The 27,975-nt window shown below is 46.0% G+C and overlaps 1 protein-coding gene across 1 annotated transcript in view; it reads left to right on the top strand.

Annotated features, from left to right (window-relative positions):
• RIC1 (RIC1 homolog, RAB6A GEF complex partner 1) overlaps positions 1–27,975 on the top strand; it is a 1,165,874-nt gene that overhangs the window by 1,113,228 nt on the left and 24,671 nt on the right. The window contains exon 24 of the mRNA XM_069626020.1: positions 5,967–6,144. Coding sequence (XP_069482121.1) covers positions 5,967–6,144 — 178 coding nt within the window. The remainder of the gene's footprint in view (positions 1–5,966; positions 6,145–27,975) is intronic.

The following is a 27,975-nucleotide window of genomic DNA, read 5'->3' on the forward strand; positions in this document are numbered from 1 at the left end:
CCTACGTCGCATCTAGACAGAACTGTGAATGTTAGCATGTGCACACAGAGGGAACTCCTAAGCTTAGCATGCACCACATCTAGATAGAATTGTAAATGTCAGCATGCCGCACTTAGTTGGTATCCTCAAGGTAGCCTGCGTCGCATCTAGATAGAGATGTTATTCAATCATTGATATAAGACTCTCCTGCCAAGCCTAGACCAAGCGTGCAATTATGAATCAATAACCAACCTACTAACAATTTCACTCCTGCATACACCTCTCAAACCAAACACAACCACAAGCCTTGAACGCAGCAAACCGCACAAACTTCACTACACTGCAACAACAAAACAAACCACACATAGACTTGCACAACAGCACACGATGACTAGTAACCGAAAAACACCCCAAGCCCAGCCAACGGACCCACTGGGCTGAGGCTGCCAACAGCACATCACTGCTATCTTGCACTTTTCCAGCTCATTCGCACTAACTCACACCCCCTCTCCCTTTTTCAGAGCCGCCAGAGCGCCAGGGGACCACTCCAGTGGTGATAGTGCGTAGTACAAATATCCTTTAACATTAACATCAAGAAAGGCAGGAATACTAGGAGGCATCCCAATCTGATTAATCTAGGGTGACTAATTATCTGAGCTCGACAATGGACGATTGGGACATTGGCTCTCTTCACTTGCTTTCTTGGGCATGTACTTTACCATCTTTTTATTTAAAAATACTTTTAAGAATCTGAGCTTCCCATTGGTCATAACCATTTCCAAAACAAAGAATCCCATACTGTCTTCAAATTTCACAAGTGTCCAGTGTGTAGTTGAAGTTCCTATCAGCACAGCAAGGGCATAGTTTTATTTCCTCATCTACATTTTACTGATCGCAAATACATCATTAGCAATAAGCTATACAATCTTTCTATTGGTATATTATTGGGCATTTTCTTTTTTGAGAATCCTCCAAAAGGTCATGATCTGTATGTATAGATTATTTAGTTGCATTGTAAGTAAACCAAGAAAAGCTCCTTCATACTGTTCCCTCAGTTAGTGCAAGTGTGACATTGGCTCTGGTTCACATCTCCCTTTTTGGGATTACCAACCGGTTTTGAAGTAAAGTCCATTTTTCAAATCGGTTCTGTGGAGGGTCAGAAGAAAGATGTTGGCTTTTTGAGGACATGTCATCTTGTCTTTATTAAAGAAATATATGAATAAGGCCTATCTTTCCCCGTCATTGTGGGATGTTCCCTACCCACTTTACTAACTAAAGGTGCTCGTCGGTCGTCTCTGAATAAGTCTACCGTCCAAAAAACAAATACTATCTGTCCCTATCACTTATGGAAACAACAAAAAGGGCAGGAGAATGCCTCACTTCTGCTGGGTGCTTTCCGCACTTGTCTTCTTATTTTGGAAACAACTTCTTAACTGACCATTTTTCAATATTCTTGGCGACTCTTATCAGTTCGTGTAACTTTCCTCAGGTTGGTATACTTTGCACTTTAGGAGTGTCTTTCCTTGACTCATATTGATTTATCTTAAAGGTTACCATGGCCTTCTGTTCCTCGTACATTTTCTTTCAATCTTGTCTCCTGCTTTTCTGGATTTGATGTCCCCACTTCCCAGTGTAGAGAGAAATAGCCGCTTTATTATTCACTCTTTTGGGTATCTCTATTTGCTTTCTCTCATTGCAAGTATTCAGATTTGTTAATGATGGTTCTAAACTCTTCTCACTTTCATTGAGAGAATTCCTGATTGATATTTCACTTTCATTTACCTCCCTTCTGGGGAACATAATTATTCTCGTGCTCACATTAATACAGTTCAGATTTATCAAGTTTACTTTCACGTTTTTCTCATTCCTACTGAAATGAGTTTTCTGGTTCAAATCGTCAGTTGGCTTCCCGTTGCTCCCATATCCCCTGTTAACTTCCTTATCAGGGAACGTCTCTGGGGATCTCACAGACCGTACCTGATATGATATGACATTTATAACGTGCCTATTCACAAGTGTTTCAAGGCGCGACAAGGGAGAGGGAACAGAGGGAAGATCGACAACGATCCTACTAGGCCAGGTGTCATTCAGATCGCGCAAGTGCAGGGGAAGGGGGAGGGGACAGTGGAGAACATGGGATAATAGAATAAATAACAAAGTAAAAGTACGGCCAACTGGTGGCAAGTGCAGACATCAGCTATCAAGTGCTTGTAGTGGGACTGTAGGGATACAGAAAACAGTCCCAAAGTGGGGGTTGCCAGAAGGACATTGCAGGTGTGCGACTGGCGGGGGACCAAGAACAGAGGGTGGCCAGGGAACCAGTGCAATTTCAGTTTCAGCCAGGAAGTCAGCAGGGGAGAGGAGAAAAAGCAGAAGCAAAGGGAAAGGTTTTGAGGTGCTTCCGGAACTGGAGATGATTCTCCTGGAGTTTCAGGGAGGGAGGGAGGCTGTTCCAGAGGGAGGGCCCAGTCAAAGAAAGAGATCTACCACCAACTCGTTGCTTGGAGAAGCGACTGACCCTGAGGGAGTTGGAGGCGGATGAGTGAAGAGATCGTGAAGGAATATATTTAGGAAGAGAGTTGAAGGTATTGAGCCCCCCGGCCCCAGAAGGCTTTGTGGACAATGCAGAGGGTTTTGAACTTAATCCTCGCAGCCACTAGGAGCCAATGCAGAGATTTCAGTCCTGGAGAGATGCGATCCCTGGGCTTGAGGCCAAGGACAAGTCTCGCAGTCCTGTCATGGATGAGTTCCAGAGGGCGGAGAGTAGAAGAAGGCAGATTTAGAAAGAGGCCATTGCAATAGTCCAGCCTAGAGAGAACCAGAACTCTGTAGACAGTGAGCTTCTGGGGGGAAGGAGAAGCAAGGAAGAATACCTCCTGTGGAGGTGAAGCTGGTAGTGTGACTTCTTAGAGACATCAGAGATGTGAGGAGAGAAGGAGAGTGTGGAATCGAAGATGACCCCGAGGTTTTTAGCCTCGCAGGTGGGAGCAGGAGAGCAGCCAAGAGAGGCCGGCCAGAGAGTGACAGGAAAGGAAGGAGTGCGTGTGCCGATGAGGAAAATCTCAGTCTTACTGGCATTAAGGCAGAGATCATTGGTGGCACACAGTTCCTGGATGGCGGACAGACGGTCGGAGATCAGAGAGGGAGAAGAGGTGGCTGAAGATAGATTGAAAATGAGCTCTGTCATCCGCATAGCACTGGAAGTTGGGGCATAGTGCAGAAATGCAGTGGGCAAGAAGTGCCAGGTATTGGTTGAACAGCCAGGGAAAGAGGTTAGACCCCTGGGAAAACACCACAGGTAGATATAGATGTAGAGGAGAGAAAGGACCCAAGTTGAACCTGGGAAGGTCGTTCAGAGAGGAAAGAGGTCAGCCACGCCAGGGCCTGACCGGTGATGCCCAGTTTATCACGGAGGCGGTTGAGCAGAGTGTCATGGTTGACCGTGTCAAAGGCAGAGGAGAGATCAAGTAAGATGAGGACACGGGGGGTGTTGGAATCCAGGTTGGAGAGCAGGTCTTCACGGATGTTCAGGAGAGCAGTTTCCGTGCTTCTGGCAGCTCTGTTCTTTTCGTCCACTGCACTGTTGAGCCGTTCTCCTCAGCGTCCTTGTTAGGCGGTCTCTGCTCTTCATCTTTTCCATATTTAAAAGGGCAACCATGCCGCTTGCTGTGGCTTCCCTATGGTGTTAACAGCAATGTTATGAGTGCAGGCTGACCAACACAACACTCTGGGCCGCGCCACCACCACCTCTCAAAGCCTACTTGAATCGGTTTCTCTCAGGTTTTCGGTACGTTGGTCTGTGTGCTGCTTCCCAGCAACCGCAGATTTCGCAGGCTCTGCGTCATGCTGCGGTTCCGCCTCCTCCCAGGTTCACGTTCTCAGGGAACATCCCCTACTTTGGCAGATGTTCCTCTTTCCTTTTTTCCCTTCCCTCTTCTCTCCCTCTCGCTCTACCTGATGAATGTTTGTTTGTTAATCCACTTGTCACATTGAATTGGTTAATTATGTTTAAAGAAACAGTTCTCTTTGTTCTGAATAATAGCATCTGTTTGCTGCTTCTTCAGCCCAGTCTTGGTACTTAACATTATTGGACAGGTTCGACAGTTCCATGTATGCTGTAATGTTTCTTGTTCCATGGAGTTCCTCAAAGCAACGGGAGTCATTGTCCCCAGGGGCTGGAGTGTCTCCCGGTGAGGTCCCTTTTGCCTCGACCCCCTAGGGAGGGTGTTGGGGAGCCGGCTCACCTTCCTAGCCTCACAGGTGTGTGCGGGGGCTCCCGCATGGGGAGAAGAGACTAATCCCTTGTTGTCAGTTCCTACAGAATCCATAGACCTAATCACAGCTCCCTTGCAGCATACCTCTTTGCCAATTTGTGGAATCTGAAGTTGTAGAGACTGCAGATACGATTTTTCACAAATAAATGGATAACATGTCAGTGACCCATTGGCTATTTCAGATCTGGTGTCTTCCCTGAATTTACCGCTTTACCACTGTAGAAAACTTGACATGCCACAGTAACCAAAGCAATTGGACGAACCCATGCTTGTTCCTCTTGAGTCTTATGTGGCCTTTCACAAATAATGGTTTAATGAACCATTTTAAATTCCAAAAGTCTTTTCTGAAACCAAGTTAATATTCAGTTGGCTCTTCTGTTGCCATGATGTGAATGTTATTTGTGGCTTGTGTGAGAGGAAAGGATTGAAATGTTTGTAGTTCTGTACTCTAAGTTCTTTAGAGTATTTTTGCAGCTTATGTATCTGTTTGAGTCCTCCTTGGAGAATTGTCAGTGGAGCTCCATATCCACACATAGCTATTGTTTTGTGAAGGTTTCACAGTGCTCCTCTCCAATTATGTTTTGGGGTTTTACTTACAGCATATCCACACCTGCATGATTAGGTTTATAGAGGCCTCTTCCAAGTAATATGTATTTGTATGGCTGTGAAAGCTGCACACAAAATTCCACAATGCGTAATCCAGGGCGGAAAAGATTCTGTATAACCAGTTTCCTTTGATTGTGGCTCTGGTGTTCTACATCTCATCCTACCAAGAGACTACTGCAAGGCAAATATTATAACAGTCTGTTAACTGGTGGTGATCCTAGGCACTTTCATATTGCCCTAATCACCCAGCACCAGCAAAGACTGCCGGGGCAAAACCTGAGGAAATAAGGTGAGACTGGGGGACACAATCTGTAGACATTGCTGGCTATGTGGAAGTAAGGAGCATGCATTGTTACATGTGTGTATTTCATGTTGACAAGGTGACAAGTTTATTAGTAGTTTACGACATATTTTTAGTAGGACCAATCAATATTTGATTTACCATAAAGTTAACTTTTACTTTCAATTGAATCTTTGCAAAAGACTGCCTTTTTTCATTCGCTGTCGGTTTGTCATCTTTGTTGACCACAGGTGGTGTGATTGTGTCTGTGTGTACAACATGTACTGCAAATGTTTTCTCCTTCGAGTGTTAGGGTGGTAAATCATTGTTCCAAGCTATTCCACAAGTGTAGAGATGAATGAGGTTACAGTACCAAGAGGCTCCTTTTGTGTACCATTTGTAACTAGTATTGTCTTTTACCAACCCCTCCCCCCTACCCTCTACCCCTCTCCATTGGCAGGTGGCACTTTAGGAAGATGAATTCATCTAAAATGTTTGGTGCTTTGGTTTAGGTTTTACATGAATGTCATAATATTTAAATGCTTGCAAGATCCTTTGAAATCTGCTTGCGAGATCAGATTGACTGCAAACATTTTGCTTTCAAAGTACCTTTATATTAAATGATTTGTTGGTGGTTTCCACAAAAGTGAAAAGTTGAGCAAGCTGTGTCATAGGCATCATTAATGTATGCCCAGCATTTTATTGGGTTATGCAGTCATGGACCCCAACCATCTGTCTACATACTGCTTTCCTGGGGTTTATATATATTGCAACCTGAATAAATAACTTTCTGACCATACCTGAATTATCTTGATTTCTTTTTTAAGGTGATGAATGCAGTATTGGATCTGCTACAGACCTGACTGAAACGAGTTCTATGGTGGATGGAGATTGGACAATGGTTGATGAAAATTTCTCTACTCTAAGTTTGACACAGTCAGAACTAGAACATATCTCCCTGGAACTGGCCAGTAAAGGCCCACACAAATCACAAGTTCAGCTACGGTAATGTGAGACGTTCTTGTATGCATGCACATATGCTTACCTTCCACAACCTTTTGGATGATGCAGTATAAAGATACTACAGAGCGTGTAAGCACATCAAATGCCATTCTTCGCAACCCCCAAGAAATCTAATTTTCAGGCTAATTTCATATGTCTTGTTGGACAGTATAGATATTTTAATAACCCCAGCTAGGTTTCCATCCCATCTCTTGACACACAGGCCATGTGAGCTCCAGCTTTACACATGCATGCTCGTCATAGCTGCCCCCATTTGATTTTCTGAAGCTTCTTGAATAGAAATATGGTTATTATAACTCGTGCTACAGCTAGGACTGGGTTCTGCAACCTTTGGATCTCCAAATACTTGGGACTACATCTCCTATTAATCCTAGTGCGTATGGTCCATGTTGAACGGGTCATAAGAGTTGTAGTGCAAAACATCTGAAGAGCCACAATTTGCAGACCTCTGAGCTAGAAGGTTTCCGCAGGCATTAATTTCATTTGTTTTCAAAGACTATTTAGTGGTCTTTTTTTCCTTTCACCTGAAATGTATTAATTTTTGTTATTGTTAACCCCCATTATCCCCAAGTAGTGTCTGCATTATTTCTCCCTTCAAGAAGTAGTTTTGTTACCTTCACTGTATCACCTAAACAGTGTTTTTGAGTGTAAGCAGCAGAATGTTCACTACAAATGTATATTAAATTAAGATTTTGGAAGACCGTTCAGTCATAAAAGGGTCTCCGTAGACGACCTAAAAGACTGGTGCTCGCACTCTAATAATGACTGTAGTCTAGTGGGATGTGGGTCTAGTACTTTACCTTCATTCTTAAGAATGTGTAAATATCTCCCCAGAGGGTCTTCTAGCTGCAATTTAATTCTCTGATGCACATCGGTATTATGGAGTCTCCTATATATGTAGCTCTTTGTATGTATAATTGAGGCTTAATTGTTTATTATTCTTTAGGGCGTTGGCTTGTATTTTTCCCCTGGATGTTCTATATACTTTGTTTCTTGTTTGTACAATTTGGTGTGTTTTGATTGTGCTTGTTTTGTTTTGCACCCTTTAGCCTTCCGGTACCTCAATGCGCATTATAAATGATTAAACAGAAACATAAAGGAGCATCATTTTTCTCCCTTCAAAATTGTCACTGCCATAATTATATTCTTTTTTGACCTGTCATCTGGTTATTCCATGGATTACTCTTATGTCCTGTCCCCTTTCCTCCATCCTTGTGGATGTCCCACAACATTGGATCGGTACCGGAACCTTAGGCAGCGAATAATGAGCTACCCCTTTAAATTTAGCATAGCGCATGGGGGCACGGCCCAGAATACCTTCCCCCTCCGCCCCCTCCCCCAGCACCTCACCTCAGTCCCTTTTTATTGTACGGACGGTGTCGGACCTGGCAGCTAGGCGCAGGAACATTTTCAACTTTCCGTGTGCTCTGTTCTTTTGTTTTGTGAAATTCTTCACCTCCCTTCAGTGCCTTGCCTCCCATGTTGTATGTCGGCTGCTGGAGGCTTCACGAGATGCACATCCTGTGATCGGTCGTTCCCGGCCTCGGACCCCCATGCGCTCTGCCTTGAGTCCCTGGGGCCTGACCACCGCTGGGACACGTGCGTGGCTTGCTACAGCTCTCTCGGACACTGAGCCTTGAAGAATTGTCTTTCGCGCTGGAGAGAGATCCTCCCGGTCATCTAAAGGATTTCGTCGCCAGGACCTTGTGTCCGGAAAAGGTAGCTCTTTGTTCAGCAAGCCCCACAGCACGGGGACTCCTTCCCGAGTCCTCCTACAGGAAAGGGGACCTTGGAATTTGGATCTGGCAAACTAGAGGCCATTACGGATACCGGCTCCCAAGCCGAGGGGCCAAGGGGCTCTTCCGGATGATCCACTGAGGTGCGCTCTTGCTCTTCTGCACTGGAATGCAAGGGTCTGTCGAGTTCTGGTTCCTGGAGCCAGCAGGATGCCCGATCCCTTAGACTACTGGCTCCATAGCTGAGGGTGTGCAGCCTGCCAGAGCCACATCTTAGATCATTACGCAGGGCGATTCGACTACTTACCTACTGGCTGATGGGTGTAGGCCTACCAGAGCCATCTCCGAGGTCAGCGCTTCTGCTTCAGGGTTCGGGGTGCAAAGAGTCCTCGTCCTTGTTGGAACCGGCACGAGGCGCGGGTCCTGCACACGCTCCCCCCACCCCCCAGGGTGTGGCACCAGGCCCAAAGATGATGGACAAGCATGCGACAGAGCCTGCAGGGCTGGCGGCCATCTTGGGGCCTCAACCAGGGATGTCATTTGGTGGTCGCCAGTTGTCACATTGAGTCCCCGGAGGTCTCCCTTGCTACCCCGGTTGTCTCCCATGCTAAACCTAAACAAAATATTTTTTTATTTTATTGACACGCCTGTGTTTTGGCCAGCACCGTTTTGTTCTTTGTTTCTGGAGTGGCTGGCTTTCTTTTTCAGGTCTATTAAAAAAACAGAGGTTCCACAAGTGTAACACTTTGAGCAGTGACCCTAAATAAGAAAGAATAGGAATAACAAATGTCTTTCTGGAATTCTATGCAATAGTTGCTAGACTGATTAGTTTATTTCAGGAACACTTCAGGGGGTGAGTCACTGATTTAGTCTGTTCTTAAACACCTCATAGTCACAATGCAGACAAACTTCAACAAAGCATTTAAAGTAGGATAAGCATCCATTTTGGACGATGTATTTTGCTCTTCTCAAGTTGCTGTTATAGCATGTAATTTTCTGCCGTTGTCAAGACATTCCATCTCGGTGTTCTCGGTCACTTGACAAAATCCTTGTGCCTAAATGCTTGTGTACAGTGTAGAAATGTTTACCATAATACATAAAGTAGCCCCTGATTTCGATTTCATTTTGCCACAATTAATGATTTGTTGCAATGCGTCGATCATTCCTATCTCCATGGCATGCTGTTCATGATGTTGGTTTGCATGTGTGGGGTGACAAGTGCTCAGAGTTCAGGATGCCGTGTGATTGCGCTGCTTTCCCTGTGCTAATCTAAATTCTTTAATACACAGTTAGGAACCTTCCCAATGGTATGTATTTTGCTAACCTCTGAAGCCTGAAAAGTATTTTAACGCAGGCTTGACATGTAGCCAACTTTGGCCTGCTGTTAAATCTCAGTTAGATAGATATATCCAGTAAGATAGCTCTGTGGGTTGAGCGCTCGCTGCTACAATTTGTGTGCGATGTGCAGGTTCGAATCCCGGCAAGGCCAACTCAGCCTTTCATCCTTCTGAGGTTGATAAATGAGTACCAACATAGGTTGGGTGATATTGTATGCATATTTGTTCTATAGAAAGCACGTAAGTGCTATATAATAACACCTCATCATTTGGCCTTGGATGTCTGCTTGAATTCACAGTAATTTGGTAATATGGGCCTATCAACACTATTAACGATACACATGGTGATCTATTCTTGTATGAAATGTATATCGCATTACAGCGATATCGTAACCATATTTTTTGTAGAGTACTTAGGAACAATGCTACTTCCTGTTTTGTCAAGGGGTGAAAGGTTGTGTCCCATTGCTTCCCGTGATGTCACTTCATGGTGAAGTCAAATGACATCACTCCCTGTGATGTCATCACAGGTCCAGGGTCGTGTGATGTCACTTCCGCTACCCCTGACATTTTGGTGAAATGACGTCCCTGGCCTCAACCGGCTCCTTTGCCATCAGAAGGGGGTTCTAGTCCTCTTCAGTGACTGGTGTCAGGCACTGTGGCGCATGGGGGATGGTCTCCGCAGGGTTACATGTATCTTGCTTAGCCTTTTGGGTACCCACCCAGGCTACTCAGTGCTTCAATCAGGAAAGAAGACCCAGCGCGGTGGACTGCCGGGCCCCCTGTGATCGGGATCGCTTTTTTGGGCACGTTGTCCTCCTGTAGCGGTCCCCCAAATGTCGGGGCTCCTCAAGGGCCTCATCACGGCAGTGGTTCCGCAGGTTGTGCCTCCTAAGCCTCCTCCCTGGGTCCCCTTCCGGTCCCCCGGGGAGTCCCAGTAGCTTAGCCTGTCCCACTTACGCTCCAGGCCCTGCCGGTGCTTCCGAGCCTTCAACCTCCAATACCACCATGCCTCCTCCCCGCAGTCACCTGTCGATGTCCAGCTGATTTTGGGTTCTGACCAGGGGGGAGGGACCCCTTCAGCTCCTTTTATGTAGGAACCGGACACCCCTCCATCTGGCAAGGCGGAGGGGGTTAGGGATATGATGACGCCACTGCACACGATGAAGAGTCTTTGGCATCGGTGAAGACGTTTCATGACAGTCTTCAGGGCCTTGCAGCGTTTTTGAGGGTGCCCCAGCCAAAACAGCCCCACACGAGCAGCTAGGGCATTCCCCTTCAGAAAGATGTCCTTTCAGTGGCTAGAAAGGTCTGGCAGAAGCCCCGGGCCAACGCCCAGATGAACAAGAAATTTGACAGCCGCTTTAGGCTATTGGGTGGGGAACCAGTTTTCCTGGCCTCTCACCGTCAACCACACTCTTTAGTCATGGCAGCGTCCTCTTTGTATTCCAAGCCTTCCTCATCCACGGCAGGTGCCACCTCCAGGTGTCTATCCAAGGAGGACAAGGCCCTAAAGTCTTTCGGCGAGAGATGTTAGCTCAACGCCAAGCTGCACCTGCGACAGGCCAATTCCGACACCCTCCTAACCGCAGCAAACCAGAATCTGTGGCGAGAGATTGGGGAAGTTCCTGCCTGACCTCCCTCCTTTAAAGCCGGGCTGGCAGAGGCTTGCGCAGGATCTCATGAAGTCCTCGGTTTCGCACATCAACACTGCCAGCAGAAGCCTCTGCCTGGGGGTCAAAATGTGGCAGACGGCATAGGTGCATGCCACAAATCCTTGTATGTGCAGGAGAGGATTCTAGACCTTCCGTTCGAAGGGATGGACTTCTTTAATTTGTCCACTGATGACGAGCTGACAAAAAAGACCTCAACGCTGACCGCAAAGTCCTTGGCCACCCTGACCAAACCGGGGCAAAAGTCCTTCCCTCAGACATAGGGCAGGCTGTTGACGCTCAAGGCAGTGCTGTTGGTAGCGCTCATTTCTGCACGCCGAGTCGGCGAGCTGCAGGTTGTCGTTGTGCGAGCCCGTCACCACCTTCCACAATGATAAGGTCATTTTAAGCACTCATCTAAACTTCTTTACCTTCTGTTCCATTTGAACCAGAAAATCTTCCTGTCGATGTAATTTCTGAACCTGCAGTGGCTGAAAGTGCGTTGCATTCATTAGATTTGAGGCGAGTACTCAAGTTCTATCTCTCCCAGATGAGATGTTAACAGAAGTCTGAGGCATTGTTCGTCACCTTCGGGGGGAGCGGTGGGGGGAACCTTGGGTCTCGGCACCCAAGCTTCCATTGGCCGTTAGATGGTGCAGGACATTTCAGAGGCTTACATGGCCATGGGTAAGAATGTTCCGGTGGGGATTCATGCCCACGCGGTCAGGGCCAAGGCTACAGCAGTTCCCTTTCAGAGGCACGCTTCCTGGGAAGTCATTAACAAGGCGGCTACTTGGGCCCCTTTGTCTGCGTTCTGTAAGCACTATTCCCTGGATACCAGCTCCAGGCGGGCTGCAGAGTTCGATCAGGCAGTTCTGAAGAACCTTTTTGATTCTTAAGCATGAGGCAGGTTGTCGCAGCTCCACCCAATTGTCTTGTTCCTTGGAATCACCCGCAAGGATGGAGGAAAGGGGACAGAGACGTATGAGTAATTAAAGTTGGTCACTGTAGTGACTAGAGTACTCCTAGTCCTTAGTCCCTTTTCCTCCATACATCCCACCCACCTTCCCCCGCTGGTGTGCCAGGGGCTAAAATGATCAGCGACGCCAGGTATTCAAGCGTCCGATATATAAAAAGGGGACTGAGGTGAAGTGCCGGAGGGCAGCTTCTCAGCATTCCCACACCCGAGGCGGCACGCTATGCTAAATTTAAATGGCTAGCTAATTTTTCGCTGCCAAAGGTTCCAGTACCATCCCCATGTTGGGGATGGGGGGTGCACACAAGGATAGAGGAAAGGGGACTTAGAGTACTCTAGTCGCGACAGTGAATAACTTTAATTTCTAGCATAGTCTACATTTTGAAGGCATACAAATCTGAATGCATAGTCACAGTGCCACATCAAAATGTTGATCTTAAATTCCACCCTTGTTTTAAAGCACTACCCGTGGAATTAAGTGAACAGCCTGTATTTATTTCTTATGCTTTAAAGTTACAATTGGCATAAAGACCCCAAACACAGCAGGTGGGAACACTACCAAGGAAATCTAACAACCGCCACACCAACGGGAGAACTCTCCTTTCCTGAGGTTCTGCATGATCTCACCATTTTTACGTGGAAGTGGTGATGGAACTTCATGGCCAGGGAGCTGCAGGAGAGAGTGTTAGTGAACACAGTACAATATATTCAAAAAAGCAAATAAGGAGGGTTTACATCATGAGTGAATATGTAGTTGCACGTATTTACAATATAGTGTGTTTGTGCAGTATTGTGTATGGGGCCAATTGTACTTTGGTACTAGTCCATCATCCTCCTATCCGTGAAGCCTGACTGTTCCGCTATTAGTCATTGAGAGCGTTTTGGTCTAACTTGGAAACTCAGAATGAACTGTGGGAAAACCTCACTAACGGGAGGCAAACCTAGTGTTGAGATGATTTCCAAAATCAGCCCTGGTGGGAGGATTTTGTGAGGTCACCCTATTATGATGAACTGGGAAGACACTGAGAGGTTAGGCAAACCCATTCGAGGTGATGTAGTAGAGTGGCAATGCTTAGTCTCCCTAAGTGTGTGAGTGCCTAGGGCTGCAATGAGTACACACAGAGTAAATCCAGTAGTTCCAGTTATACAGGTAAGTATATAAAATATAATTATTTGTTCGCCATTTAACTTTAAAAACTAAGCACATTAAAATACCAGGCAAATATTGTCACGCAAAACAGTGTTGACGCACAAAAACCCTTATAGAATATAAGCATGTGAATCAGTGACCAGTGCAATACAGATAAGTAGCTGAGATGTATTAAGATGGAAATAACTTTTAGCATCAACACACAACCGCTTCCCTAATTCTTATAAAATCCAACCCTAAAATGGCCCGGGGGCTTGTTTCCAAAAGTGACCTGTTCCGAAGCATATACTTCTTCAGGTATGTTTATATAGAAATAGCAGTGCCAGTAGTTCTGATTAAGAGTTCCCAAAGTAAGATAAAGTTCAAAGTAAAGTTCTGATGAGTACTTAAAAAAAAAAAAAACAAATGGGCTTAATATCACAGCCGCCATCAGCTTGTCTTCGGGACGTTGTAAAAGTAACCAATAAGCCATTACATAAGAAGATACAAGGATACAAAGTATCTTAACTTCACTGTAAGATGTGTGCAATTTGAACAATACAAGAATACAGTTTCTCGGTACTGATAGTCTTAAGGACTTGTCAGTTTCCCGATAAGAATGAGCAAAACGGGCAAGGGAAGCAAAGCAGAAGGCTTTAATTACCTCCAAAAAGTAAGCACAGTGTTCAAAACAAGCTAGAAGAAAGGGTGTCTTATAGGAATCTATGGCAGGAAAGTTGCAAATGAAAAATCTTTCCTAACACCTAGTCTAACTCAGCAAGAGTCCAACCTATGTAATGGAATTTACCAGAGTGCACTGCCAATCACTTAATCACATGGCACAGAGTAATCCAGTGGAAAATGGGATAAAAAACAACCTGGCGTGGATCCAGCAAGACTGGGGGGGGGGCATGCCTACTTATCCGTCTGATCCTGCGTCTCCAATTTAAAATAGGTAAGCCATGAGGAGTCATTTAAAGCAGTATGAAATCGATGTTGCTTAGGAAACTAAATGCTGCTATGATTAAATGTGTTGCCATTGTGAGGCATACCCTGAAAGTAGACAAAATTTACTTGTATGCACTTTTTGAGTGGTGCCATTAAAGAGATTACTACATTATTTTAAACAGAAAATCAATGGTTAAGAAAGAAGTTGTCATCTGCTGTCTTTTTGAAACCAATAACAAACTGCCATTCTAGACATTCTGCTGTTAACAATGTACTTGACACCTTTAAAGATTTCTTTGCTGCTGCTTCCCAGCTAGGTTTTTGCTTTACAAATTCCATTCATGCTTTAAATACTAAGGGTGAATGTATTCACAATAGTCAGTGTTGTGCACCTCAACCTCATTGAAGATCTAGTATTTGCAATATCCTTCTTCCCACCATAATGCTGTGTGCTTACTCAGGAGTTGGGTATGACCAGTTGAAGGGGGCGGTGAAAGAATAAAATTCAACCAGCTAGTCGCACTTCATTGCACGATGAGCTCCTCATTTTATGGCCTTTTTGGTCAATATTCTACTGAGTGATAACCGGATTTCCTCTGGCCATCTATAATTCTGGCTTGTCAATATGGCTCTTTCTTGTGGTTGGCAGGAGTCAACATAATGTGGTAAAATCAAATGGGGTCTTCCTGCTACATGATGGCCCAACTGCCTTTTCAAAATGTGAGTGGTCACACTGTAAGCCCAAATAGGTACAACTGGATGCCCCAGCCACAAGCCAATGGTTCAACTTCCTTCTCCACAAGTTTTCATCCTTGTGGGATCCGCAGCACACCTGTGTCTGCCTCTGATTTTCATTTGGGCTTTCATTTCATGTTCACCAAAATATATACTGCTTTTATTTATTTTTTATATATACCGTGCACAAGACAAAGCCCGGAGGCATAGGGGCGCCAACGAAGATAGTACCAAAGAAAACATGAACCAGGAAGAATCAAGAAAAATCATGGGAGAAGATCATGCTATAGCAGTACAGTTATTTACTCAAAAAGTTTTTCAGCCTCAGTTTAAAAAGATGTAGACTAGTACATGATCTGAGATCCAAAGGAAGGCCATTCCATATCTGTGGAGCTGCATACAGAAAAGATATTTGCTATTACATAAGTAAGATGAGTTCTTGGGGTTTCAAGAAGGCAGGTATTGTTAGATCTCAGAACTGTGCGAGCTGCTAGGTGCAAAATTCGGCAAGCCAAATACTTGGGAGCTTGCCCAGAAATGCAATTGTGCGTGATGCACATGACGCAATAGGTGATTTGGCTGCAAATAGGGAGCCAATGTAAGGCTCTCCTGGCAGCCGTGACAGTGTTCTCTCCTTTGCAAACCTGCCACAATCAGCACTGCATTATTTTGAATCATGTGTAGACGTGTCATATCGTGTTTGGAAATTCCCAGCAGAAGACTTGAACAATAATCCAAATTGGCGCCTATAATAGCTTGTGCAATTCTGGCGTGATCAGCCGATGAAAGAAAGGACTGTAGCTGGGCCAAGCGTTTCCGATGGTAACAAGTACTAGACACAAGACCATTACCGCCAACTGACCACAGCAGCCTAGACTTTTTCAGGCATGTGCATTCAGGGAAGTCTGAGATGGTGCAGGTAAAGGGCATCACTTCAGGATCCCAGCAACGTGTCTGTCAAGATCTCCCTCTGACCACATGATTGGTACTGCATGGTGGGAGACTCACAAGTACAGGTCTATTTCAGATAAACATTATGGACCCAAACAGGCAGACACCCAAAGCAACCAGTTGCTCGGCCAATAGTGCAAGAGAATGGACGGATATACAGTGAGTAGCTGAGTCTCAGCTGACTGACTCACCAGACCTCCTCTTCTCTCTCCAATGTGGCAGCCCCTCTAACCTCAGGTGTCTGGAGCAAGGCCAAGCCCAGTCCTGTGAGCTTATATCTGCCTGCGCTGTCATTGTTCTTCTCAGAACCTGCAGTTTCACAGGGGCCCCAAGGGAACCCAGCCACAAAAGTGCTCAGTGAAGTGAGGAGGCCAACAGTATTTTCTATATGGTATTTTTACTTCCTTGTTTCAGTAGTGCACAATCATTACTTCCAGGACCTAGCATCTTGACCTCTACTAGCAATCATGCTGGTTTCCCAAGTTGATGTTATGTAGGGTAGAGCTGATGAAATTAGCCAGTAGCACTGCCACACTACATTCTTATTCATTGAAGGAAGGATTGGGGAAAAAGCATGGGTATCACAAAATGAGGAGACCACAAATAGTAAGGATCCAGGTAGAGCGTTACAGGTCTCTCTTCTGTTATGTCCATGCTGCTTGTAAACCAGATTTGAAACTGTGGTTGCCTTACAAGTACAGTGATCCAGTTAATTCGATAATGTCAGATTTCACATACTGAAAAGGTTCTTATTGTGCAAACTATGCACAGTTAATATTAGTTATTAGAACACCCTATTGATGTTTTCAGTGATGTGATTGATCAATCTGCGGGCTCTACGAACTGGTAGAGCCCGCCGATTGAATAAAGCCTGGAAAAAGGTATGCAAAGCTATCCTACGCTGCGCCACCATTATAGCCCCTAATTTAAATCACCACTGGCCAAACAACATTCAGGTGAATTCAACACGGCACACAGAACTGAAACAGGTAAAGTTCTGTGTGCCGTGTTTCCTTCGAAGCGTGCCTGGAGTGGCCACGCCCCATCAAGGAAGTAAACTTCCTTTCGTTTTCACTTGGTTAAACCGTCATGTTATCAAAAAAGACACATTGGGCTGCAATACAATGCTACAAAGCCACCGAAAAAATGTAAGTACCCAACAGTTATTAATGAAACCTAGAGCTACATACTAAATATGGGTAAAATACAATATTGGACAGTTTTGAATTAGAAAATGGCATGTGGCTAGTGCAACCCTATATTTGCATACATAAAGACACACACCTGCAACCTTTTTGCTAATTTAATACTCCACCCACGCACTGCTAATTACCTCCCACAACCCTATAAAAAAGCCACAAGCAAGTGAATGGCTGCAGCATTGCAGCCTGTACTGCTACACTGTAGTTTGACTGAAATGGCACATAGATAATTTAACCTCCTCGGAAACAAATCCTAGAGGAGTGGCTGAAGAAAGAGGATGATGAAATGAAGGAAAATATTGAAATGCCTAAAAGACACAATTGTCTCTCAGATGCAGATTTAAATGCCCTAGAGATCAACAGATGTGAAGCCAACACATAAACTGCAACCAAATGGGCAACCAGTATTTATTCTACTTTAATTAAACACTGACGGGGTTCTAATAGCTTTATCAACCTGCACCTCGCACTGTACCGGGCGTTATGGTCCCTAATGCCTCGGCAAAGGCCTTTGCTTCGCTCCAGCCTCTAACTCGGTCTTCAGGGCCCTTAACACTCGGCATGGCCCTCGCTGCAGGTCTATAAAGCTATAATGTTCCGCTGTTTCTAAAATCGGTTTCAAAGTGTTGGGGTGATCGTGAAGGGTCCTCATGATTACGAGGGGTTAATGTTGGGTGCGCCGTATTGATGACGGGTGGGAGCAAACTGGGCGCAATGTTGCAATGTCGTATCTATCGAGTGTAGTTAATAATGGGTGGGATATGTTACTTTTTAGTGTTACTCTTTGTCTAGAACTGAGTTGCATGCGCATTGACAATTGCAGGGTTAAAAACGCGACTGTAACATGAACACAGTTTACACGGGGTGCTCTGAAACACCTGGAAACTGGGAGACAGAGGGTTTCAATGAGCATGCGGAGGGGGTTGGGGTCTGTCCTGCAATTACGTAGTAAAGAAGGAATAACATTTAGAAAAACATGTATATAAAAAAGGAGTTTAAATCACACAGAGAAACATATGAAAGAAGCTTAAATAAGGAGTTGATATACATCTGCACGTAGTGGGGTTTTGTGAGTTTATTCAGACTTTGCAGTTAGCAGTAACACAATGCATTTTTTAGGCAGCTGGGATATTCTGGTTGTTCGGGACTGGTGGTTTGAAGGGGAAAAAATGAGTAGTCAGTAAAGGGTCTTCTTAAGAGCAGGATGAAGGTTTATGATTAAACAGTTCCACAAAAAGGAGCAGATGTAATCAATGCAAGAAGTAAGAAGTCGCGTAGCGGGGTTTTACCATTAGCTTGGGCTGGTAATAACGATGGGGCCCGAGGCAATGCTATCCGACGGTCAATTTTCACAGGTTGAAACTAGAGGCTGTACATGCTGAAGTAGTGGTTGCATCAGTTAGAATGTCTTAAGAGGATCCAGGACTCTGGTGCGGATGGAATCGCAATTAGTTAAATGAGAAATCGGTTTGTTCAGGCCTTCCTCCTATCGCTTCAGTATCCGAGCAGACCATGTGCAATTACACATAAGGTTAAAGGCTAAGCCAGTTGTTACTAAGTAATGAATTATGTTATATGTGAATGGTTGATTGTACATGATGTCACGAACTACCACAGACCAATCCCCAGTAAAGGCGGGCTTCGAATATGATCTGAAGATGGTCGTAAAGATTGTTGATGACCAATGAGAGAGAATGTATTTGAAAAAAATGTAAATGTTTTGTCGAATCAGGTTTATGGGGTGGGTGGTACTAAAATATCTGAGTGTTTTTAGTGTTGCCAAAATGTATACAAATGTAACAATTGATGTAGTCTTTGAGACTTGGGTTGGTTCCACGTGACTATACAACTGCTCCCTAGAACCTTTGTACAATAAACCTTGCTTTACATACAAAACGTGCACTTGTTCCTCAGGTGGTGGACCCCGTTTTGGGCTCAGGTAAAAAGGGGTCTGCTCCTACAAAAGTCTTGAGGTATTCATGTATTGCTGTCAAATTACTTTAAATGCACAGTAGATTACATGCAAAACCTTTAGGTGGTTCTGATTGAGTAGCTAGCTTTTATGATATTTTTCTGTAGTACATGGATGCCGCCAATAAATCAGTGATGCAGCAGCAGAAACCAGCGTAGCTTGCAAAGGCAGCAATTTAAACTAAGGGGCTATCCAGGAGACCAAAATCTCAAAATGCAGACTGGTTTCATTGGTTCCTTAAGCTGTTTCCCATAGCAATAGATGCTGAACACGAATGCAGGGGGGCATTTATGACCGCCAAATGAGGGGTGGACACTGAAAAACAGATATGATGTTGCCGTGTTTCATAGTTCCTCGCCATGTTACCTTTGAAACATGAGGGAACAGCTCTTAGGTTTTGGCCATAGTCTGCAAAGATGTTTGGTCTTGCTCTTATGCAACAGCCATTCAAAGTGTTCAATTGGCAATTAATTGGTAGCATGTGCCGGGGAGGAGACCAAAAACTATTCCAACATAATCCAATTAAGTTTTACCACGGATTGTTTAAATCTGCTCTGGGGTCTTCATTTTTTTTTTAATCTCTCAGTGGGATTTCCATAACAGCCAGACTAACTCCATCCAACCTGCTTCATTGTCACGTTTGCCCTATTTTCTAGTATTTTTTAAAATATGATTGTGATAATTGAAATAGAGATCTATCCAACATTGTTATTGCAGTATACAAACATTCTTTGGACTTCATTTATTCCTTTGTTAGTGACTAATACTTTGTCAAGTTTCAGTTACGTTTTCTTTTGTCCCCTGCTGCTCTCTCCCCACTGCTCTCCTTGGTGTTCTGTCTCTTAATGTATACACCTGCATCCCCTTAACAGGTTGCTGGTGTGCTCTCTCAATTGGGTCTGCCTGACTTTGATTAAGGGGACATGCATGACTCTTGCAACACTTTGCAGTCATCTTCTTTGTCCCAGTACTGTAGTGGTGAAGTGGTGTAGTGTTCAGTACTCGTCGCCTCTTCCTCATCACAGTCCTGTCAAGTGTCAGATGTGGGTAAAAGAGGGGAACCACTTTATAGTAACCCATAAATGTTGGTGGAGGCCTAGATTGTTCCTCAAAGAAAAAGGGGATACCATGTCTCGCCTGTGTGCACCCCAATCGCCAAGGACCTTCCACCCAGGTGATCCTCCCTCGCTTCTCCACCCCCCAGGGTCGGGATCCAAGAGCGGTGGCCTTTCCCTGGCCACCTGAGAAGAGGATGCAAGGGGTCTAGAAGTGGAAATACCCTCAAGCTTCTCACAATGGTTAGTCTTGATGTGGGACAGGAGGGTGTAGATGGAAGAAGGCACTTGGATGTGGAATTCAAGAAACGCCATTTATAAAACAAAATTCTAATGGATGTTCCACAGATTCTTCATCTTAGATATTTATTCCCTTGTTTTGCAGCTCTCAAACTTTTTCTCAGCAGGGGGCATAGTGGCCAGAAGCAATGTCGATGTGGTTACAAATAGGGCGCCCGGTGCCCTGTGACCTCCGTTCTTTTTTTTTTTTTTTTTTTTTTTTCCTGCATTCCGAGCATGCTACTCAGAAACTTTGCTTCAGAGAAATCTTCTGAAGCAGTTATTTTCTTCAAAAATGCATTTTAGTGGAATTTGTCATCATGTCTACTCCGAAACCCTTTGGTTTAAAAAAAAATGGTGTGATTGCAGAACAAAAATGTCACTCACTGATCCTCAGAATTTTTTTGTTGCCTCGGTACCGACCACATAGTGGTGTGGCAGTGGGAGACAGGCCAAAATAGGGGGAGGCCCCAGGCAGGGCCACAGTTTTGAGCCAGGGAGTTAACAGACCCCATATTGAGGAAGCCTTGTGTATGCGGACTGAGTCTCCTCCACTGGCAATAACAGGCAGGCTAGATAGAAAAGTGAGAACACAAAAGAAAGTACCAAAGTCTTTGCAGAAATCAGGAACAGATTTATCACAGGCAAATAAGTAGGCTCATTGCCAGCAGAGTACATTAGACACACTGTACATTGATGATTGTCTGCACTGGGCTGCAGGCACAAGGAGGGGCATTGATAGCAGGCATACCTAGAGGATGAGATGGAGAGCGAGCGGCACAGGGAGAGCGAGCGGCACAGGGAGAGCGTGAGAGAGCGCGAGAGAGAGGTGCAAGGAGGGAGCAGAACAGAGGCCCTACTGGGAGAAATGTAGAGCAGTTTGGGAGAGAAGAGGGGGAAGGATGGAGAAGGGAAGACAGGGTACTTGTTGAAGTGACCTCCTGAGCTCTTTTGACCCACCCCTGCCTCAGTCAGCACACCGCCACCACCAGCCAATAAAGAGAGCCCTACTGTCCTCGTGCCACATGCTTATATAAGGCTGTTGTTCCCACCCATTCCAGCCCAACTACTCACCACCATGATAACTAGTTTCTATGTGGTTCCCAGGGGAGGGCAGCAGGCATTGGCAGGGCAGGTGGGCACACATTTTCAGATAATTATAGGTTGTAAGACAAGTGTCCTTCCAGAGCCTGCCCACCTCAATGATGGATGCAAGTAGAACTCATTTTGCAGGGCTGAGGGAGGACAGGATAAAGGGGAAATGAAAATTACTGGGACAGGTCATTGGCACACATTCTCAGGAAGGGTTTAAAGCGTCAAGTGCCAAGCTTCATCTGTACCAACAGGTGGAACCAGTTCCTCGAGGGAGTCGAGTCCTGGGGAAGGATCATGCAGAAGACGCAGAACAATGTAGTCTCTCTGTCTCTCTGTCTCTCTGTCTGTCTGTCTGTCTGTCTGTCTGTCTCTCTCTCTCTCTCTCACACACACGAAGGACACACACACACTGCCAATCTAAGGACACACTGTCTGCTATCAATGCAATGCAAGACCACAGGGTAAAGGTGGGCAATGTCCAGGGTGCCACAAAACACACGACTATAGGGATCAGAACGCAAAACGCAGTGAGCAGGCAATGTTGAAACCAAGTGCAGTGTAGCATTAGTGAAGTACCCAAATACTGATTAATAGGCAGGGAAAAGGAAATAAACAATCATATAGATTGCAAGAAATCAAGTACAGTGTAGCATCAATGCAGTAATCGAATAAAGGCAGGGAAAAGGAAATATGCAGTCACATAAAGTGCAATATGGTAAATACATTTGGGAAAAAGCAATACATTGGAAAAAAATGAAATAAAATAAAATACACGCAACCCACAACAAACTCAAGTGGCAAATGTGTAGCACAGGTGAAGGCTCCCAGGGGTCCAGAATGTCATTTCCACAGTTGCGGATTGCAGCTTGTGTTGGGTTAGAACACCAAAAGCCTTAAAGGAGAGAGCCTCCAAATTGGCCCTAGGTCCCTCATCTTAGAACTCTCCAAGTACCGCAACATCAAAGATCTGATCCGACGAAAAGAGCTCATTGGCCAATAAATCACCAGAGAAGGAGAAGAAAACAGTAAAAAAAAAACATAAGAGATCCCACTCGAGGAGACTCCTGCCCAGAGAGACACACAGTTCCCGTCTAAATCCACCTCTGCAAAGAAGTTGGAAGAGTTTTGCATCAAAATGATAGAGGTCTTGAGATAGCGAGTCCACCCGTTCTCTCTTCCTATGGGAAGAAGACCTTCGAGCCCACTGCGCCCAACAAAGCTGGCAGGGTTTTGACTCACCAACCACTTGTGTGCCCAAGACAAGTGAAATCCTCGATCCACCTGCCAACGTCATTGGTGGCTGATGCGTTTTTTGAAGTTCCATCTGTGACTTTGACGTCCCAAAAAAATTAATGGAAGACAGCAGAGGATCCTTTGGGTAGATTAATCCCAAAATCTACAAGGGATTTTATATCCTCTTTACAGGGCATTTTTAATGAGGATGACATTGCTGTTCCCTTTGGACACGAACCCATGGGCCTTCCTCAACACCCTGAAGAGTTTCAGGATAAGGAAAAGAGGCTCCCTGACTTAGCCTTAGCCCTGCATGACCCAAGTGGCTTGGACACCTCTGCTGAGGTGTAATACCCACAGGGGAGACCGTAGAGCCCATACAAATGGAGCCCATACAAATGTGGTATATATGTGAATGATGGCTAAAGTGACTGATTCCTTAGGTTGGGGCCCCCCATCTGGTGGATGGCACTTAAAGCAGTTAATGCTTCATGTGCACTGTTGAATACACAGATACTTTTAGGTCTGTGATAGCTGAGGCAGCCGAGCACATCCCTGAGGGTGAAATGATGAAAGGTTTCCTCAACATAGTGCAGGATGAAAAGCAAGCAATGCACCAAACGCTGCAGTTAGGACTTTTGTGTCGGGAGATCTGACTGCGAGTTCTGTCATGCGATGATTCGCCTGGCTCAAAGTCGGGGTTTGTGCAGGACGTCCAAGCGACGCTTCTGGACATGTCCTTTGACAGCCAACATCTATTTGGACAAAAGGCAGATGACTGCCATGTCCAACACTGCAGCAAAGTCCTCTAGTATGGCGATAAGGCAGCCTGCTCAACCTTCCACTTTATGGAAGGGCAAACCTTTTTTTTTTTTTTTTTTTTTAAATTTTATTTTTATTGGTTTTACAAATAATAGAAAAATGCAAACATTGCTTAAACATAAACACGGTTGCACATCCCTCAGGGGGGCAAGTCGGGCACGAGATGCAAATCAAAACAATATACCAAGAGTCTTTTAGTCGTGCGACAGTTCCAGTTACCTGAGTATGTTTCATTGGCTGTTTGCCGTACTTCCTTCCCACCCTCTCCCCTCCCCCCCACTTGGTTTGTTGTACGTCACAAATACAATCATCAAACATTGGTATCGGTATCGTGCGGTTGGCACAGGGCTAAGCATTGCAAGATATTGGCAGCCGGACTTAGGTGACTCGCTGTTTGTATTTTGTATTGTCCTTTGGGCATGGCATCATTCAGTCGGGCTTTGAGGCTCCTCTGATTGGGGGGCAGAAGGGGGTGAGATATACGTGTTCTTGAAGTCCATCCATAGGGTTTCACATTTCGCAGATTTATTGTGCAAGGAGGCGGTGATCGTTTCCATCACATAAATGTTTGTAGCGATTTTGATCCACTCGGCCTTCCCTGGGATCAGGGGAGACTTCCATTTGGTCGCTATGAGGGCTCTTGCCGCCAACAACAGCTGGGGGGCCAGGCCTTTCACCCGGAGCCACTCTTCCTCGTCTCTTTCAAGGCCGAACAAAACAAGGTGTGGGTCGAGTTCCCTGTGAATGTCATCTATCTCCTTAATCCATCCCAAAACCTCAGTCCAGAACACTTTGATGTGCGGGCAGCCCCACCACATGTGCCAATAGTTGGCATTTTCTCCACACCTCCTCCAGCATTTCGGGCTCATGGATTGGGACATTTTAGAGAGTCGAAGTGGGTCATAATGCCATCTATGTAGGAGCTTTATTGCATGAAGTTTGTACTGGCTGGAGATGGAGGATTTGGGTGCGGCTCTGCACATCAGGTCCCATTGGTCGGGGAGTATCTCTTCGCCTAAGTCTTTTTCCCATCTGGCTCTGAGGGGTTCAGTGTTGCCACCTCCTGCTGCTAAGAGTGTTTGGTACATCACGGATATGAGGCCTTTCATTTCTGATCTGGAGTCCAGAAGTTTCTCAAAGGCGGTGAGTTCTCTTCTCAATTTTACTCTCCATTCAGGTTTTGTCAACACCCCTTTTAGCTGGATAAAGTGAAATGTCGATAAGATACCTATCCCCAGCGCCGTTGTCAGGTCCGGTAGTGTAATGAACGAGTCTTTTCTCTGAAGTTGTCCTACCCTTTCGAGGCCCGCTTCGTACCATGACTGGAATCGCTCCAGGTTCGGAATATGGTCATTTACGCCAGGAGACCATAGGTGACTGAGCGGGGATGGCCAGGTGGTGACTTCTCGCATCTCTTTCCCGGTGCGCCATATGTTCCATATAGTAGTCAATATGGGATGTTTTCTGATTTTCCTCTGCACCCGTTGGTATGGGGACCAAAGCCATTCTGCCACTGTGGCGGGGGACATATAGTGGTTATCCATCTGGACCCATTGCAGGTGTTTGTGGTCCCTAAGGTGTGGGATTAGGACGCGCAACTGGGTAGCTTTATAATAATTCCTTAGGTCAGGAAGACCCACCCCTCCTCTTTCTGTGGGGAGAATAAGGGTGTCATATGAGATCCTCGGTCTCTTCCCCTGCCAGATGAACCGCAACATGGTCCTTCGGGCCTCGACAAAGAATTGATTGGGTATCACGATCGGTAGCATCTGGAAGGGGTATAGAAAGCGAGGGAGGCACACCATCTTGACGGCATTAATACGCCCCAGCCATGAGATCGCCAGTTTACTACATTTCTCGAGATCTCTTTCAAAGCTTCGGAGAAGCGGGGGGAAGTTGGCCTCGTAGAGGTCACCTAGGGTTCTAGTAATCTTTATACCTAGGTATTGTAATGTCACGTGTTCTATTTTAAGCCCAAGGGGGAGGAACTTTGCCTCATTTTCAACCGGTGCACCTTGGAGGGGAAAGAGGATGGACTTAGACATATTCACTTTGAATCCAGAGAACCGACCGTATTCTTCTATTAGGGCTATGGCATGAGGGATTGAGGTCATAGGTCTGGTTAGATGTAGAAGGATGTCATCAGCGTACAACGCTGCTTTGTATTCGGTCCCTCCCAGCCGTATTCCCTCTATTCGGGGGGAGTCTCTGAGATTTTGTGCCAGAGGCTCCAGGGAAAGTGCGAACAGGATCGCTGAGAGCGGGTATCCCTGTCTGGTCCCCCTTTGCAGTTCAAACCACCTGGAGTATTCTCCGTTAACGAAGATTGATGCTTTGGGAGAGGCATATAGTGCTCGTATCCCATCGCGGAATTTGGGGCCTATTCCTACTTTCTGGAGGACTGCACTCAGGAAGTCCCACTCCACCCTGTCGCAAGCTTTTTCCGCGTCAATCGAAAGGAGGGCCGGGTCGTCTTGAAGACTGTGCCCGGCGTGGACAAGGTGCAGAGTCTTACGCATGGTGTCGGCACCCTGCCTGCCGAGAATGAATCCGACCTGGTCGGAGTGGACTAGTTTGGGCATTAAAGTTTCTGGCAGCCAATACCCTGGCATAAATCTTCACGTCCAGATTGAGGAGGGAAATGGGGCGATACGATCCACACAGTTTGGGGTCTCTACCTTCTTTAGGGATGACGGATATGAGGGCTTTCTTAAAGGAATCTGGGGCGGTCCCAGAGCTCACTATCTCGTTAAAGAGTTCCGTGAGGAAGGGTGACAATTGATCGGCGAAGGTCTTGTAGAAGCCGGCCGTGTAGCCATCTTCGCCCGGCGACTTCCCTAATGTAAGTCGTTTGATTGCATCTCTCGTTTCGCTTTCAGTTATGGGGCTATCAAGGAGTTCGGCTTCTGTTTGCGTTACTGTAGGGATGGTAATTGGGGACAGATAGGACGCTATGTCAGAATGAGCCGATAGCAGCTCGGAGGTATATAGATTTTCATAGAAGGTGGCAAAACGCTCGGGTATTGAGCAAGGTAGGTGGGTCGTGGGGCTAGTGGGCTCTGATATCTCCTTAACCTTGCGTTCCTCTCTCCGTTCCCTGAGCCTGGCAGCTAAGAGTGCATCGGCCTTGTCACCTTTTTCATAGTATGTCTGTTTCAGAAATTGCAATTTCCGCACCACCTGGCCATGTTCTACCAGTCGTAGTTCTTCTCTTTTGCGGTGGGCCATATCCAGTTTGGCGGAGTCCATTTCTGTTTCATTCCTCAATTCGCTCTCCAGCTGGTATATTTCACTGCGTAGCTTGTTCTCGACAATCCTCCGCTCTCTCTTTTTAGAGGAACCCTCGCGTATTAGCACGCCTCTCCACGTAGCTTTCCCAGCTTCCCAGATCACTTGTTTGGAGACCTCTCCGTTATCATTTGTCCTGAAATATTCTTCAATCTCGGTCTCCATTTCACCTCTGAAAACCACATCAGTCCAAAGGGACTCATTGCAGCGCCAAGATCCTCCGGCGACAGGCAGATCAGCCCAATCGACGTCTGCCAGTACCATATCGTGGTCTGTCCATGTAATTGGAACTATACTGGAGTGGCTTGTGGACCTCGCAAGATCAGACGAGAGGAATATATAGTCTATGCGCGTGAATGTGCCATGAGGGTTCGAGTATAAAGTGAAGCCCTTTTCGTCGTGGTGCTGTGCTCTCCATACATCACGTAGATCGTATAACTCCATCAGGGCTGCGAATTCAGTGCGGGCCCCTCTGTGCTGGTTCCGCGTGTCGGGGTTGCCTGGTCTCCAGCCTACAGATGGGTCTATCCACTGGTTGAAGTCGCCTCCTACCACGAGATGGCCTGCAGTTTCCAGCACTATTTTGGGAATCGTTTTCCTGAGGAATGCAGTCTGTCCGGTATTGGGCGAGTACACTGTGGCAATCGTGACCTGAATCCTTGCAATTTTTCCCACAATCAAGAGGGCTCGTCCGCTCACATCTGACCAGGACTTCTCTAATTCAAACCCAACTCCTTTCTTAATGAGGATTCCGACCCCCCCTTTCTGAGCGGGCCAGAGCCCCAAAATTCCGTGCCTCCCCTAGTCCCCAGAACTGTCCGCTCCTCACCCCTCGCAAATTTCGTCTCCTGGATGAGGAGAATGTCTATGCCAGACCTTCGAAATTCTCTATGTACCAGTGACCTCTTGGTAGGAGAGTTCAGTCCCTTCACATTGATTGACCCAATTCTGAGAAGACCCTTGCCCTTGACCTTCTCATGTGATGCCATTGGCGGTTTGTAGTCTGGAATCCTTCACCACCAGAGTCCGGAAAGACCTGCGGGTACCCTGTGTCATCGCAAATGCGACACCTTGAAGCGAGTGCAGAGTTATTTGTACATTTCCCAAGTGTTCGTTACCGCTCTCCCCATTTCTCATGTCCCACCATAGTCGGTGGCGTTCGTTTGAGCGTAGGAATAGGGTGTGCTGCGTCGGCAGCCGTTGACGGCGTCCGGAACGGACTAGGTGGAAACGTACGGTCCGTTGGCGGACCATCAGTGGGAACCGTTGTCCCACGGTCCCAATCAGATTTCCCATCACTACTTAAGGGTGAGCCCCCATCTCCTTTCCCCCTCCCCCAAACGTTATACAGTTTCGACAACAGTAACAACAAGCAAATGAAAAATTCCAACGTTACGTGTGGT

Source organism: Ambystoma mexicanum, chromosome 6p (genome assembly GCF_040938575.1).
Source record: "Ambystoma mexicanum isolate Mex_15411 chromosome 6p, UKY_AmexF1_1, whole genome shotgun sequence".
Taxonomy (NCBI): Eukaryota; Metazoa; Chordata; class Amphibia; order Caudata; family Ambystomatidae; genus Ambystoma; species Ambystoma mexicanum.